At 41.7% G+C, this 15,008-nt stretch overlaps 1 protein-coding gene and 1 long non-coding RNA gene across 2 annotated transcripts in view; both read left to right on the top strand.

Annotated features, from left to right (window-relative positions):
- The first annotated feature begins 351 nt into the window (after positions 1 to 351).
- The window catches only part of DECR1 (2,4-dienoyl-CoA reductase 1), a 40,786-nt gene continuing 26,129 nt past the window's right edge, over positions 352 to 15,008 (top strand). Inside the window, exons 1-2 of the mRNA XM_069600655.1 lie at positions 352 to 529; positions 14,031 to 14,233. Of these exons, the coding sequence (XP_069456756.1) occupies positions 479 to 529; positions 14,031 to 14,233 (254 nt within the window). The 5' untranslated portion in view covers positions 352 to 478. The remainder of the gene's footprint in view (positions 530 to 14,030; positions 14,234 to 15,008) is intronic.
- On the top strand, positions 4,221 to 8,255 carry LOC138445992 (uncharacterized). The gene is made up of 3 exons (XR_011259078.1): positions 4,221 to 4,336; positions 7,611 to 7,662; positions 8,134 to 8,255. It is a non-coding gene; the product is annotated as an uncharacterized lncRNA (long non-coding RNA).

Genomic DNA, 15,008 nt, shown 5'->3' with positions numbered 1-15,008 from the left:
CCTTTTTGAAATTGCAACCAAGTTGCCCCTTCTCGCCTCATTAAAGGTGATCTGTTCTTGTAAAGTGCCGGTCTGGTTCTTTTTTCCGAACCTCGCCTTCTCTAACTCCCTTACCCTACCACCACAGTCCATGGGGATGCCGAAGAGGCAGAGAGGGCTCAGCAGCTAAACTACACGTGTGTCCATGTCATGCATGTCTGCAATCTCCAGACTTTTCTGGCACAGTAAGTCGTGCACTCAGAGGGACAGATGAACCTCCATTAAAGACCGTATGAAAATAACAACAACAATGGGGAAAACAAAGGTAATTAGAGCACGAAAAAGCACAGGAGAGGCCTGGGCTCTGACCCGGGGGGGCGGGGAGCCCCAGCCGCCTAGGCGGGTCGGCTCCCGGGGCAGTCCAGTCCTGCCAACTTGGGGCTCTCTGACCCGCCTCCCTTCGCGCGCGCATTTCCGGCCAGACCTGGGGAGGCCAGACATGGCGGTGCTAAGTCCGCTTCTCTTTTCTTGGGGCCGCGGTCCCCGGCGGGTAAGGCAGCTCCGAAAGTGTTGGGGGCCCTGCGTGTCTCCTGCAAGTGCCCCGTCCAGGGGGCGCGCGGAGCGCAGACCCGGCGTCCCCGGCGCGGGGAGGAGCGCCGTGGGCCCCCCGGTCCCCGAGCGGGGAGCGAGGGGCGGGGGTCCTGCAGACGCCGGGTCGGGGCGGGGGGGCTGCGGCTTCCCCGGACTGGGATGAAGCGGGGCGGTCACGTCCAAGCTGCCCTTGGGAGAAGCCCTGGGGTATCTTTGTGCCCCTGTGGAGGGGCACGTTGAGCGCCTGCGTGGTTCTCACAAGTTGCACATTCTTGTGAGTTTCCAGTGAAAGTCGGGCTTCCCTGTGGATCAGCTGGTGAAGAATCTGCCTGCAATGCGGGAGACCTGGTTTGGATCCCTAGCTTGGGAAGATCCCCTGGAGAAGGGAAAGGCTACCCACTCCAGTATTCTGGCCTGGAGAATTCCATGGACTGTATAGTCCATGAGGTCGCAAAGAGTCCAAGTTGTATGTAAATAGAGAGAATAACCCTGCACACACCTGCCGGCCTGGTGACGAGGGGGAGAGGGAAGGGTGGGGAGCGGGGCCTAGAGGAAACGCTGGCCTTAGCTGGAGTCCTTTTTTTAAACGAAGAAATTCGTTCACCTGTTTGTTGTTCAAAGATTAATACCAACCTGGCGCGCGTGAGTGCTGAGTCAAGTCAATTCTGAACCTGTCTCTTTCAATTCTGGTTTCAAGAGGGAGAAGGTTTAAGAAGGACTACTCATGCCCAATTATTCTCTCAAAATTTTCTGGTCAGATAAACGATTTGTAGGGGGACAGGGTGACTGAAGGGGCAAAAGAAGCCTGGAGTTAAACTAAGACATCTTCCCTCCTGGGGGGAAGTGAAGCATCAGGACTGGGGAAGAAGATGTTCCCACTCACAGTGGGAGAAGTGTACAATCTTAAGGAGTATCGTTTTGGGGTTTTACATTTAAACTAGGACCTGAAGGATCAATGGAAGTTAGCCAGCGGGAAGAGTAACAGTAAGAAAGTTCTAGGCAGCAGAGTGACCTTAGTGAAGGCCCAGACTAGAGTTATAGGTCCCAAATAAGGAGGTGGGTTGTGAGAGACAGACTGGGGAGGCCAGTGAGCCCCAGGAAGGAGTCAGAGCTTTGTCCTGAAGGCCTGAGAGCAGGGTGAGAATGGAGGCAACTTGGGCAAGACTCTCTCTGGATAAGAGACCATGGTGGCCTCAAGCGGGGAATGGCCGTATGTGAGAGGCTTGAAGTCTGGTGATATTCAAGTGGTAAATGGAGAGTCCTTGCTGCTTGGTCCATGGTAGGAGGTGAGAAAGGAAGACGGGACCAGGCTGAGGAGGCAAATGGCACCATCAGAAGTGGAAGCAGGAAAGTAATGCCATCAGGTGGGACTTGAGATAGGGATCCGAGAGTGTAAGTAAAAGTGACAGGGGTCTGAGCTAAGGGCAGTTTTTGTAGCTATTTAGGACTAAAATGAACTCAGTGGATTGGGTGCGTGGTGTGAGATGAAGTCCTGCTTTCTATCGTTGGCCTCTGAGCTAAGGAAAATGTTCCTCTCTGAGAGGATTTACAAGAGGGAGCCAGAGAGAAGAGAGGCGGTAAATGATGTATCTTGAAAATGTTAAATGACCTCTCAGTTCATTTCAGTTCCTCAGTGGTGTTTGACTCTTTACGACCCCATGAACCACAGCACGCCAGGCCTCCCTGTCCATCACCAACTCCTGGAGTTCAGCCAAACCCATGTCCATTGAGTTGGTGATGCCATCCAACCATCTTATCTTCTGTCATCCCCTTCTCCTCCCACCCTCAATCTTTCCCATCATCAGGGTCTTTTCAAATGAGTTAGTGCTTTGTATCAGGTGGCCAGAATATTAGAGTTTCAGCTTCAACATCTGTCCTTCCAATGAACACCCAGGACTGATCTCTTTTAGGATGGACTGGTTGGATCTCCTTGCAGTCCAAGGGACTCTCAAGAGTCTTCTCCAACACCAGTTCAACATCATCAATTCTTTGGCGCTCAGCTTTCTTTATAGTCCACATCCATATATGACCACTGGAAAAGCCATAGCCTTGACTAGACGGACCTTTGTTGGCAAAGTAATATCTCTGCTTTTTAATATGCTGTCTAGTTTGATCATAACTTTCCTTCCAAGGAGAAGCGTCTTTTAATTTCATGGCTGCAATCACCATCTGCAGTGATTTTGGAGCCTAAAAAAGTAAAGTCTGCCACTGTTTCCACTGTTTCCCCATCTATTTCCCATGAACTGATGGGACCGGATGCCATGGTCTTATTTTTCTGAATGTTGAGCTTTAAGCCAACTTTTTCACTCTCCTCTTTCACGTTCATGAAGAGGCTCTTTAGTTCTTCTTCACTTTCTGCCCTAAGGCTGGCCTCTAGGACTTTTAAACTGGCATACAGGTGATTTGACTAAGTTGTAGAGGTGGTGGGGAGAACGATAAGTCTGTCGGGAGTGTTACCGAAGACCTTAGCCTTTGAATGGTGCATGTTGAGTGTTGGTGGAGATCCATTTGTATAAAGATAGGGAGGTGGACACAGTTGGTATTTGGGGAACCCTGAATATTTTGTTTATCTGAGTATAAATTTTAAGGAGGGGAAAGCAAAGGGATCTAGGCTGGATAGATGGAGAAGAGCCAGATCATGATGACTTGCTGTGCTGGGTGAAGCTAAGGAATCTGAACTTTCTGCAGGGAATCCCTGAAGGAGGTCAAAGAGAGAAGTGCTACAGGCAGGTTTGCAGTACTCTGGAGAGCAGTATTGCAGATGTGCTGGGATAAAGGGAGACTGGAGGACAGAGACCACGTAAGAGACGATGTAGCTCAGACCCGCAGTATTTGTGAATGGTGGAAGATGGGAGTCTTTGAAGTCGGACAGTAGGCAGAGAGGAAAGATACTGACTAGGCAGGTAGAATACGGGCAATTTGGACAGGGATGGAATATATTAGGTGCCCATATTAGAAGGCATTTCATTAATGCTTGGCAACCCTTAGTGTTTTGTTTTTTTTCTTTTAGTTGTATTTATTTGTTTATGGCTGCACTGGATCTTCATTGCTGAATGCAGGCTTTCTCTAGTTGCAGAGAGCAGGGGCTACTCCTTGTTAAGGTGCTCAGGCTTCTCCTTGCAGTGGCTTCTCTTGTTACAGAGGACCAGTTCTAGGGTGCATGGCGGCCAGTAGCTGCGGCACATGGACTCAGGAGTCGTGGCTCCTGGGCTCCAGAGCCCAGGCTCAATAGTCGTGGCACATGGGTTTAGCTGCTCCCTGGCATGTGGGCTCTTCCTGGGCCAGGGATCGAAGCTGTGTCTCCTGCATTGGCAGGCAGACTCTTTACCACTGAGCCACCAGGGAAACCCAGCCCTTAGTTTGTAAAGAAAATTCCAGGTGGAAAATAATTGCAAACTTAACTGTCCTATATTCTCTTCCTAAAATGATAACTTACTTTGACAGTAGAAATGCCTGGGTAAGTTAAGTAAGTTAAGAGTAAGGGGACAACTGTACTGTGATCCCTTCCAGAATGGGAAAACTCCCATGCTATCTTGCATCGAAAGCTGTGATAGAACTGTAGGCTTTCACAATTTGTGAAATGATGTTGCCATTCACCTTTAGCCCTGATTTATTTTACTTATGCTTTAAAATTATATTTTTAACTCCAGATTAGATATCTCCAGCTAAATATTCCACAGGCATTCCAGGTGAAACATTTCTGATACAGAACTGATTATTTTCAATTCTCCAACTTGAGTCTTCTCAGATCAACCGAGTCATTTAGGTACTGCTATTTATACTATTTAAACTCTGTCATCCTCAGCTCTCCCCTTCTTGCTTACCATTTCCAGTTGGCTGGCTTCTGAGTTCAGGCTAACCAGCGTGTTAAACGTGTGGAAAGTATTGTCTTGCCTTGATTTCTGCTGTCCTCATTATTTCTCACCCAGACTAATGACTTTTGTCTGACTCATCTCCATTTCCTTCTAGTCCACCGTTAAATCTTATTCTTTCTAAAACACAAAAGCAATGCACAAAGTAGCTTCATACAGAGATGAACGTGAGAGAAGTGGAAAAGTTTCGGTCCACCAAATAGCCTTGATTAAAGAGAGAGACCGCTTTGTCTTCTTTTAGTGATATAGGTCAAGGTGTGCTGAGGTTGGACTTTAAGGCAAGAGGAAATAGTAATTCACTGCATCTTCTTTTTCTGGGGCCTTCTCACCCGCAAGTAATTTTATTTGCCAGCTTCACACTCCTTCTATGGTGGCGTTCAGTCAAGGTCATCATCATCTCTTGCCTGGCCTGCTACAAAACATTATACCTACTCTCCCTGCTTTCAATTTTGCCTGCTACCTTTTCTTCTCAATTTAGTAACCAGAACAAGTCTCTACAAACCTAAGGCAGATCATGACAGTCCTGTGCTCAAAACTTTGGAGAGTTTCCCACACAACTTGAGTAAGAATGTCAGTCCATGTCATGGCTGACTCAGCCTTTGTGATCCCGGCCTCTATGCCTCACTGACTTCGCCTCCGTCCTTCTTTCTGCTTCCTCCGTCTTCTTCAGCCATGCTGGCCCTCTGACTCTTCATGTGCTCGGTAGGCTTCCTTCTCAGGGGCTTTGCCTTTAGCTTTTCCTCTGCCTGAAAGAACCACATGACTCATCCCCTCACTCCCCTTGGGTCTTTGTTCAGATGTCACCTCAGTGAGACCTTTGCTGACCACTCTATTTAAAATAGCAACACTCTACCCATATTCTATGCCTTATTTTCCCTCACAGCAACACATTAGCTTTTACTGTACTATATATTTCACTTAATTCATCTGCCCTCATCCCAAAGATAATCTCTCTGTGGGTGGAATATCGTACCTGTTTTGCTCACCACTATATTGCCATTGGTTGGAAGAGTGTCTTGGGCATAGCGTATGCTCGGTAAAAACTTGCTAAAAATAAAATGAGTTAATAGTATACCTAATTATAATATCATATTTGTCTCTAGTACTTTTTCACAGAAGCAAATTCCCAAATCAAAAAAAAATCTCTCAAGCACAGGGTTTCTATTTCTTGGTTCAAAAGTTAGTCATATTAGTTTTGGCTAATGTGATAGGGACCAAGAGGAGATGACTTGAATGAGAGGCAAGCAGGAGTGAAAACTCCACTTGAAAATTTCAAATTGCCTATTAATTTATCTCTTTGATTTCATCTTCCTTGATTGCATAGTTTTGGTGAAGCATCTATTTAGTCTACATCTAATTGCATACAGATAAGAACTGTAATAAAAATTAGCAAGTACACCCTGTAACACAGAGCAACTATTTTTTCAAAGACTGATGTTCATTGCTATGAAACGTATCATCACTCAAAAATGTAATTTTTGTTTCGTTACTGGTAACAACCACATAATTCAGCCTAGCCATAGAAGCTTGGAGTCAGCTAACTTTCTTTTATATTTGCTTAGCCTTACCTTCATGTTGCTGTGGCAATGAGATCTGTGTTCTGCAGAAGCTTAGAATATCAGAGTCCTCTGTGCAGTGCCTGGTTTAAGTGAAGGAGCAGGTAGAGGTGCTCAGGCAAACCACACAGGTGTGGAGTTTGAGTTTAATAAAGCCTGTGGCAAGAATCGGAGAAGGCGATGGCACCCCACTCCAGTACTCTTGCCTGGAAAATCCCATGGACTGGGGAGCCTGGTAGGCTGCAGTCCATGGGGTCACAAAGAGTCGGACATGACTGAGCGACTTCACTTTCACTTTTCACTTTCATGCACTAGAGAAGGAAATGGCAACCCACTCCAGCGTTCTTGCCTGGAGAATCCCAGGGATGGGGGAGCCTGCTAGGCTGCCGTCTATGGGGTCACACAGAGTTGAGCACGACTGAAGTGACTTAGCAGCAGCAGCAGTGGCAAGAATGGAATGGGTAGAATTTGGGCTCTTCAATTTTGTTAAAGTTTGTAGTATACTGACACTATTGGCATTAGCAGGTGAGATGATCTTTTTATTCTGCAGGGAATAATGTCCTGTCTGCTCCTTATATTCCCAGACACTATGAACCATGTCAGTTATGCGGAAGTGACAGTAGGGTCTGGGCACTGAGAAGAATCCATGCATGTCACAAACTTATGCCTTCTAGCAACTGGATAAAATAAATTGCAAAGTAGTTATCGCAGGCTTACTCTGTTCATGCGCTATATGAATTCCTTTAGAAATGCAAAAGTGTGAACTTTTCAAAGTTTCTTGAAAAATAAGATTGTTTGGTCTTCACCAAATTGACATTTAAAGAATTATTTGTTTTTAATTGCAGGATAATGGCTCTACTGTATTGTGTTGGTTTCTGCCATACATCAACATGAATCTATTTTATGATATGAGTGTTGCTGCACCTGCTTTCTTTTGATTTCTGTTTGCATGAAATATCTTTTTCTAGCCCTTTGCTTTCAGTCTGTATTTGTGCTTAGGTCTAATGTGGATCTCTTGTAGATAGCATATATAGGGGTCTTGCTTTTTGTATCCATTTAGCCAGTCTGTGTCTTTTGGTTGGAGCATTTAGTCCATTTACATTTAAGATAATTATTGTTATGTCTGTGCTCCCCTGGTGAATGAGCAGTAAAGAATCTGCCTGCAGAGCAAAAGATGCAGGAGACATGGGTTTGGTCCCTGGGTCAGGAGGATCCCCTGTAGGAGGGCATGGGGTACCCACTCCAGTATTCTTGCCTGGAGAATCCCACAGATAGAGAAGCCTGGCAGGCTACAGTCCACAGGGTTGCAAAGAGTCAGACATGACTGAAGTGACTGGGCATGCACGTCCATGATCCTATTACCACTTACTGTATTGTGTTATTTGTTTTTGTAGACTTTTTCTTTCTCTTGTATTTCCTGTCTAGAAAAGTTCCTTGAGCAGTTGTTGTTAATGTTGGTTTGGTGGTGCTGTATTTTCTTAACTTTGGCTTGGCTGTAAAGCTTTTGCTTTCTCCTTCAAATCTGAATGAGATCTTTGCTAAAAAGAGTAGTCTTGGTTGTGGGGTTTTTTCCCTTTTATCACTTTAAGTATAGCCTCCCATTCCCTTCTAGCCCGCGGAGTTTCTGTTGAAAAATCAACTGTTAGCCTTAGGAGGATCCCCTTGTAAGTTATTTGTTGCTTCTCCCTTGCTGCTTTTAATACTTGTTCTTTGTATTTAATTTTCGTTAGTTCGATTAATATGTGTCTTGGGTTTAACCTGTATGGACTGCCTGGGCTTCCTGGTCTTGGTAGGCTAGTTCCTTTCCAATGTTAGGGAAGTTTTCAACTCTAATCTAAATATTTTTTTCATGCCTTTTCTTTTCTTTCTTCTTCTTCTTCTTCTTCTGGGACCCCTATAACTCGAATGTTGGTCCACTTAATGTTGTCCCAGATATCTCTGAGATTTCTTTGTTTCTTTTTATTCTTTTCCCTTTATTCTGCTTCGCTTCACCTATTTTTACCATTCTGCTTTCTGGGTCACTTGTCTGTTCTTCTGCCTCTGACTGTTATTCCGCTGTTGGTTCCTGCTAGTATATTTTTCATCTCAGTTATTGTGTTGTTCATTGCTGATTGTCTACTCTTTAATTTTTCTAGGTCCTCGTTAACTTTTTGTTGTATCTGCTTGATCCATGCCTCCAGTCTATTTATCTGTGCTTTCATTTTATTTCCAAGATTTTGGATCATCTTTACTTTCGTTGCTCTGAATTCTTTTTCAGGTAAGCTGTTTATTTCCTCCTCATTTGGCCTCATTTTTCTGGTTTTTTTTTTTTTTTTTTTACCATGGCCCTTAAATCTGCTGCATGTCTCTCTGTCATTTTATTTAACTTACTGAGTTTGGAGTCTCCTTTCTGCCTGGTGGTAGGTCATAGTTCATCTCAATTGTGAAGTCTGCCCCTCATGGGTGGAGTTGGACCAGTGCCTTGTGAAAGTCTGTTGGCTGGGGGAATGTGTGTCTGTGTTCTGGTGCATGGAGCTGGATCTTGTCTCTCTGAAGGGTAGTGCCATTTCCAGTCATGTGTTTTTGGGTGTCTGTGCCTTGGTGAGGCTTTGGGCAGCCTTTCTGCTAATGAACAAAGTTGTGTTCCTGTTTTGCTAAAGTGCTGGCATGACACTGGAACTTGCTGGCTTTTCGGTGGGCTTGGTCTTAGTGTTGAGATGGGAGGCCTTTGGGAGAGCTCTCATCAATTAATGTTCCATGAAGCTGGGAGTTCTCTGGTGGTCCCAAGTCCTAGACTCGGGTCTCCCACCTAGGGGGCTCAGGCTTGACCCCTAACGGTAGCAGCAAGACTTCATAGGCCATGCAGCACAAAAGACAAAGTGAAAAAGTGAAAGTGAAATTGCTCAGTCGTGTCCGACTCTTTGTGACCCCATGGACTACAGCCTACCAGGTTCCACCGTCCGTGGGATTTTCCAGGCAAGAATACTGGAGTGCACTGTCATTTCCTTCTCCAGACAAAGACAAAATTCCAAGACTAATGGTGAAAGCAACACTCAGTAGCCAATAAAACCCAAAGAAACTCACACACACTTATAAAAAGAAGAGAGAAAACAGAGAAAAGGATAAAAACTAGAGTCAAAACAGAAGAGAGCAATCAAGCCAATAAACAAGCCCCTAAGTGAAAATGTATAGTAAAAACATGACTAGCAAAAATGCAAAATGAAAGCATGGGGGAAAATGCAATATAACTACATAGTACCCTAAAAACAGGGAAAAACTGAAATGAATTTTTAAAAAAATAAGATGTTTTAAAACTGGAAAAAGTAGGTTGAAAAGTGAAAGTTAAGGGAATAGTAAAGAAAGGACAACATAAGAACATATGAGAAAAAAGAGAAAAATATAGAGACAGTGGCAGTATGAAGAATATCCTTGTGATTCCTCCATTTTCCTCTCCACGCAGTTTTCTTCAGTCTATCTCCCTGCTCAGAAAGTCATCCAATATTTGTAGCAAGGCCTCTGGACCTGTTGTGGGCAGTGTTGAGTCAACTCAGACTCAGGTGTTACCTTACTCCACCTTTTGTGTGCATGCATGCTAATCAAGGTAAACTGGATGTGGTCAAATAGGAGATGGCAAGAGTGAACATCAGTATTTTAGGAATCAGTGAACAAAATGGACAGGAATGGGAGAATTTAATTCAGGTGACCATTATATCTACTACTATGGGCAAGAATCTTGGAATGGAGTAGCCATCATAGTCAACAAAAGAGTTCAAAATGCAGTACTTGAATGCAATCTCAAAAATGACAGAATGATCTCAGTTTGTTTCCAAGGCAAACCATTCAACATCACAGTAATCCAAGTCTATGCCCCAACCACTAATGCTGAAGAAGCTGAAGTTGAATGGTTCTTTGAAGACCTACAAGATCTCCTAGAACTAACACCAAAAAAAAAAAAAAAAAGTCCTTTTCATCATAGGGGACTGGGATACAAAAGTAGAAAAAGATAGAAAAAAGTAAAGAGATACCTGGAGTAACAGGCAAGTTTGGCCTTGGAGTACAAAATGAAGCAGGGCATAGGCTAACAGAGTTTTGCCAAGAAAACACACTTGTCATAGTAAACACGCTTTTCCAACGACACAAGAGAAGACTCTTCACATAGACATCACCAGATGGTCAATACCGAAATCAGGTTGATTATATTCTTTATAGCCAAAATGGAGAAGCTCTATAGAGTCAGCAAAACAAGACCTGGAGCTGACTGTGGCTCAGATCATCAGCTCCTTATTGTAAAATTCAGACTCAATTTGAAGAAAGTAGGGAAAGCCATTAGGACATTCAAATTGCTTATGATTATACAGTGGAGGTGACGAATAGATTCAGGGGACTAGATCTGGTAGACAGAGTGGCTGAAGAACTATGGACAGAGGTTTGTAACATTGTACAGGAGGTGATGACCAAAACCATCCCCAAGAAAAAGAAATGCAAGAGGGCAAAGTGGTTGTCTGAGGAGGCCTTAACAAATAGCTGAGAAAAAAAGAGAAGCGAGAGGCAAAGGAGAAAGGGGAATATATATCGAAGTGAATGCAGAGTTCCAGAGAATAACAAGGAGAGATAAGAAGTCCTTCAAGGCTTTGTCAACATGAAACTAAAGGGAATATAATGACCAGCTTGGAAGATGGCCAGATCTGCAAATTTTTCTTTATCATTTATACACATTTTCAAATTTTATACTTCAGTAACTTTTCCCCCCTGGTTTAAAAATCAAATCATATTAATATTTATTGAATAAAATTTGAAATTACTCAAAATCAACCAACCTAACAAAAGGAACAAAGAATCTTCTATTATCCCTTCACCTAGTCATACATAATGACTGTGAAAGGTAATGAATGAAGTCAGATCTTAGATTTGAATCTTTACGACTTTCATTATTTGCCTCTAAAGGTTAGTTACTTGACCTACCTGTGTCCTTCAGTTTTCTCATCTATAAAATTGGAGTAACAGTGTTGTTATTGTTTTTGGCCCCTAAGTGGTCTCCAACTCTTTGTGACCCCATGGACTGCAGCATGCCAAGCTTCTCTGTCCTCAATTATCCCTTGAAATTTGCTCAAATTCATGGCCATTGAGTTGGTGATGCTATCTAACCATCTCATCCTCGGTTGCCCACATCTCCTTTTGCCTTCAGTCCTTCCCAGGATCAACATCTTTTCCAATCTCTGTACATCAGGTGGCCAAAGTATTGGACCTTCAGCTTAAGTATCAGTCCTTCCAACAAATATTCATGGTTGATCTCCTTTAGGATTGACGAATTTGATCTCCTTGCAGTCCAAGAGATTCTCAAGAGCCTTCTCTAGGACCACAATTCAAAAACATCAGTTCTTTGACTCTCAGCTTTCTTTATGGTCCAACTGTCACATTCATACATGACTACTGGAAAAACCGTAGCTTTGACTATATGAACCTTTGTCAGCAAAGTAATGTCTCTGCTTTTTAATACACTGTCTAGGTTTGGCATAACTTCCATTCTAAGGAGCAAGTGTCTTTTCATTTCATGGCTGCAGTCACTATCTCTGGTGATTTTGGAGCCCAAGAAAATAAAATCTGTCATTGCGTCCACTTTTTCTCCTTGTATTTGCTGTGAAGTGGTGGGACTGGATGCCATGATCTTAGTTTTTTGAATGTTGAGTTTCAAGCCAGCTTTTTCACTCTCCTCTCTCACCCTTATCAAGAGGCTCTTTAGTTCCTCTTTTTAGAGTGTTATGGTCTGCATATCTCAGATTGTTGTTATTTCTCCTGGAGATCTTGATTGCAGCTTGTGATTCATCCAGCCTGGCATTTCTCATGATGTACTCTGCATAGATTTAAATAAGTAGAGTGACAATATACAGCCTTGTCATACTCCTTTCTGCATTGAACCAGCAGAGAACTCCATGAACCAGTCAGTTGTTTCATGCCCAGTTCTAACTATAGCTTCTTGACCCGCATACAGTTTTCTCATGGGTTAGGTAAGATAGTTGGTATTCCCATCTCTTTAAGAATTTTCTACAGTTTGTTGTGATCCAGTCCGTCCTTTGGCATAGTCAATGAAGCAGAAGTAGATGTTTTTCTGGAATTCCCTTGCTTTCTCCATAATCCAGCAAATATTGTCAATTTGATCTCTGGTTCTTCTGCCTTTCTAAACCAGCTTGTACATCTGGAAGTTCTTGGTTCACGTACTGCTGACGCCTAGCTTGAAGGATTTTGACCTTAACCTTACTAACATGTGAAATTGTACAATAGTTTGAACATTCTTTGGCATTGCCCTTCTTTGGGATTGCAGTGAGAACTGACCTTTTCCAGCTGTGTGGCTACTGCTGAGTTTTCCAAGTTCGCTGACATACTGAATGCAGCACTGTAACTGCATCACCTTTTAGGATAAGGCCGACTTGACTTCACATTCTAGGAGGTATGGCTCTAGGTGAATGACCACACCATCATAGTTATCTGGGTCATTAAGACCTTTTTAGTATAATTCTTTTTTCTGTATTCTTTACACTTCTTAATCTCTTCTGCTTCTGTTAGGTCCCTGCTGTTTCTGTCCTTTATCATGATCATCCATGAAATGTACCTTTGATATCTGCAATTTTCTTGAAGAGATCTCTAGTCTTTCCCATTCTATTGGAACAATACAGTTTACCTTATAGGGTTGTAGAAAGTCCTAAGTAGACCTGGCACTTGGCAAATATCGAATCCACTACTTACTGTTATTTCCTTCTAGTCATTTTTCTAAGCATGTATTTTTATTTATAGTTCAGGACATCCTGTGTATTTTCTCTCTCTCTTTTTTTTACATCATATTATAAGCATTTTCTTGTTCAATTTCTACTTGTGAATAGCCTTATCCTAAGCTATTGACTACATTTCTATTTCCTTACAGTAAATTTCTAGATATCTTAAGGCAAATAATGACAGCCCATTTACTGTATAAGAATGCTCTAGTGGGAAATTATGTATTCTGAAGTTTTAATCTTACAGCCATGACCTGATGGGGAATATCAGATACCCGAATAGTATGATCATTAAACTCAGTAGGATCTCAGTGAATATAGAGAGATAACATGCAAGGTTTTATGATCTTGGTTTTGCAACTTGGGCAACATATTTAACTCCTCTGGGCCCCTCCTGTACAATGGGGTAAAATTAATACCTATTTCATGGGGTGGTGACAATTAGTTTTTAATCCTGATACGTGGTAAACACTTAATGAATATTGTTAGCTCTTTATTTGTTACTGTGTTTAACACTTAAAAGTTTGTTTTCATAATTAAAAATGAGAGAATGGCAGTGTTTTAGATAAGTAATATGAAGGTAAGCAGTAAAGTACAAGATAGGCAGTCCAAATACTTTTTTAGTTGAAAATGGTTTTATTGTTTCCCCCATTTTAATTATAACATTTAATTATTTTTCCCCCGTTCTAAATTTATTATTCAAAGACAACATGAGAAGAGGCATTTGATTTGATAAACCTTATAAAGGACTTTTATAATGTTCTTAAGTGAGTCAAAAGATGGAATGTGATTTTCTTCCAAGTTGTTCTTGTTAAAAGACAAACATGCTTTAAGCTTTTTTAAAGTTAAATTTAAGCTAAACACAGAAACTAACAATGCCAGCATTTATAGAGTGTTTTCTATGTGCTATCCAATTTTCTAAGTTTATTGTTTATATTGTCTCATGAAACCCTTATAATGACCTGTGAGGAAGGTTCTGTCATTATTTCCAACTGCAGAAGAAATTGAGGCAAATAGAGATTAAAGAACTTACTGAAGATTATATGACTAGGGAGAAAGTTCTCTCCTGTGTAGTTTAGCTCCAAAGCCCATGCTTTAAACCATTCTACTGTGTTACTTAACATTCCAACAGAAAAAGTATAAAAATTGATTAAATATAGTGCTAACCTGTTTACAGTGTTTGTGTGAATCCAAGAATTTGACTAATATTAAAGAATAAGTTTAAAAACTCATATCTTTTATGGGGATACAAGTATGCATATTTCAATTCATTTTTCTTCTATTAGTTTTTCAGTTATGGAACAAAAATATTATATCAAAACAATGAAGCTTTGCAGTCTAAATTCTTTCCACCTTTTCCAAAAGTGATGCTACCACCCAATAGTTTTCAAGGAAAAGTAGCATTTATTACCGGGGGAGGCACTGGCCTTGGAAAAGGAATGACAACTTATCTGTCCAGCCTGGGTGCACAGTGTGTGATAGCCAGCCGGTAAGTGAGTCTTAGTACGTTGCCTGGCAAGAGTCTATTGATGGAATAAGTCTGTGCTACAACGTTGAAAACACTTTTTTGCCAGATTTGTTTGATTTGCATCTTAATCTCTATGAAATAGTCTTTAGATTATTTAAAAATAATAATAATAACTTTTCCTTGGAAAAAGTCAGTTATTATTTGTGATGATAGAAGTAATGATTGATGATGGAACTGATAATATACTTAAATTCAATAACATACACAAATTCAGTAACAAAATTTTTTCTGTGTATGAAGTAATAAAGTACTATATTGAGGCTCCTTTGTTTTCAGTATCAGTGATTATAATTACTGATTCAGTAGATAGTTAACCTTGCACCAGGATAATGGATAGAATGCTTCCATTTCCTATAAGATGGGCAAATATTTCAAAACATCTATTGTGATGAATATAGGAAGGGGGAGGCCTTGTGGAAAGAATTTACTTAGGCAAGTCCTGGTATCTTATAGCTATTCAAGTTAGAGGTTTAGAGACTGGCCAAAAAATCTATCCCTTCTTTCAGTTTGGAATACTGTAAAATTTTTAGATAGGATAAGTAATAGTCTGAATGATAAGTCACTATGTAATTTATAAGGGCCCAAAGGACTTTCTTTCAGATGTTTCTTTTAATGCAAATTGGCCAGAACATTTTTTTTACGTTGCAAATGTTTTCAAGTGTGTTAATATATTATTTTCTTTGTAATGCTAGGTGATTTACATTGCTTTTGTGTGTGTGTGTTTTTCTGAAGAGTG

The sequence above is a fragment of the Ovis canadensis genome, chromosome 9, assembly GCF_042477335.2.
Source record: "Ovis canadensis isolate MfBH-ARS-UI-01 breed Bighorn chromosome 9, ARS-UI_OviCan_v2, whole genome shotgun sequence".
In the NCBI taxonomy this organism is placed as follows: domain Eukaryota; kingdom Metazoa; phylum Chordata; class Mammalia; order Artiodactyla; family Bovidae; genus Ovis; species Ovis canadensis.
Note: the sequence above shows the minus strand (reverse complement) of the source record. Positions and strands in the feature narration are given on the sequence as shown.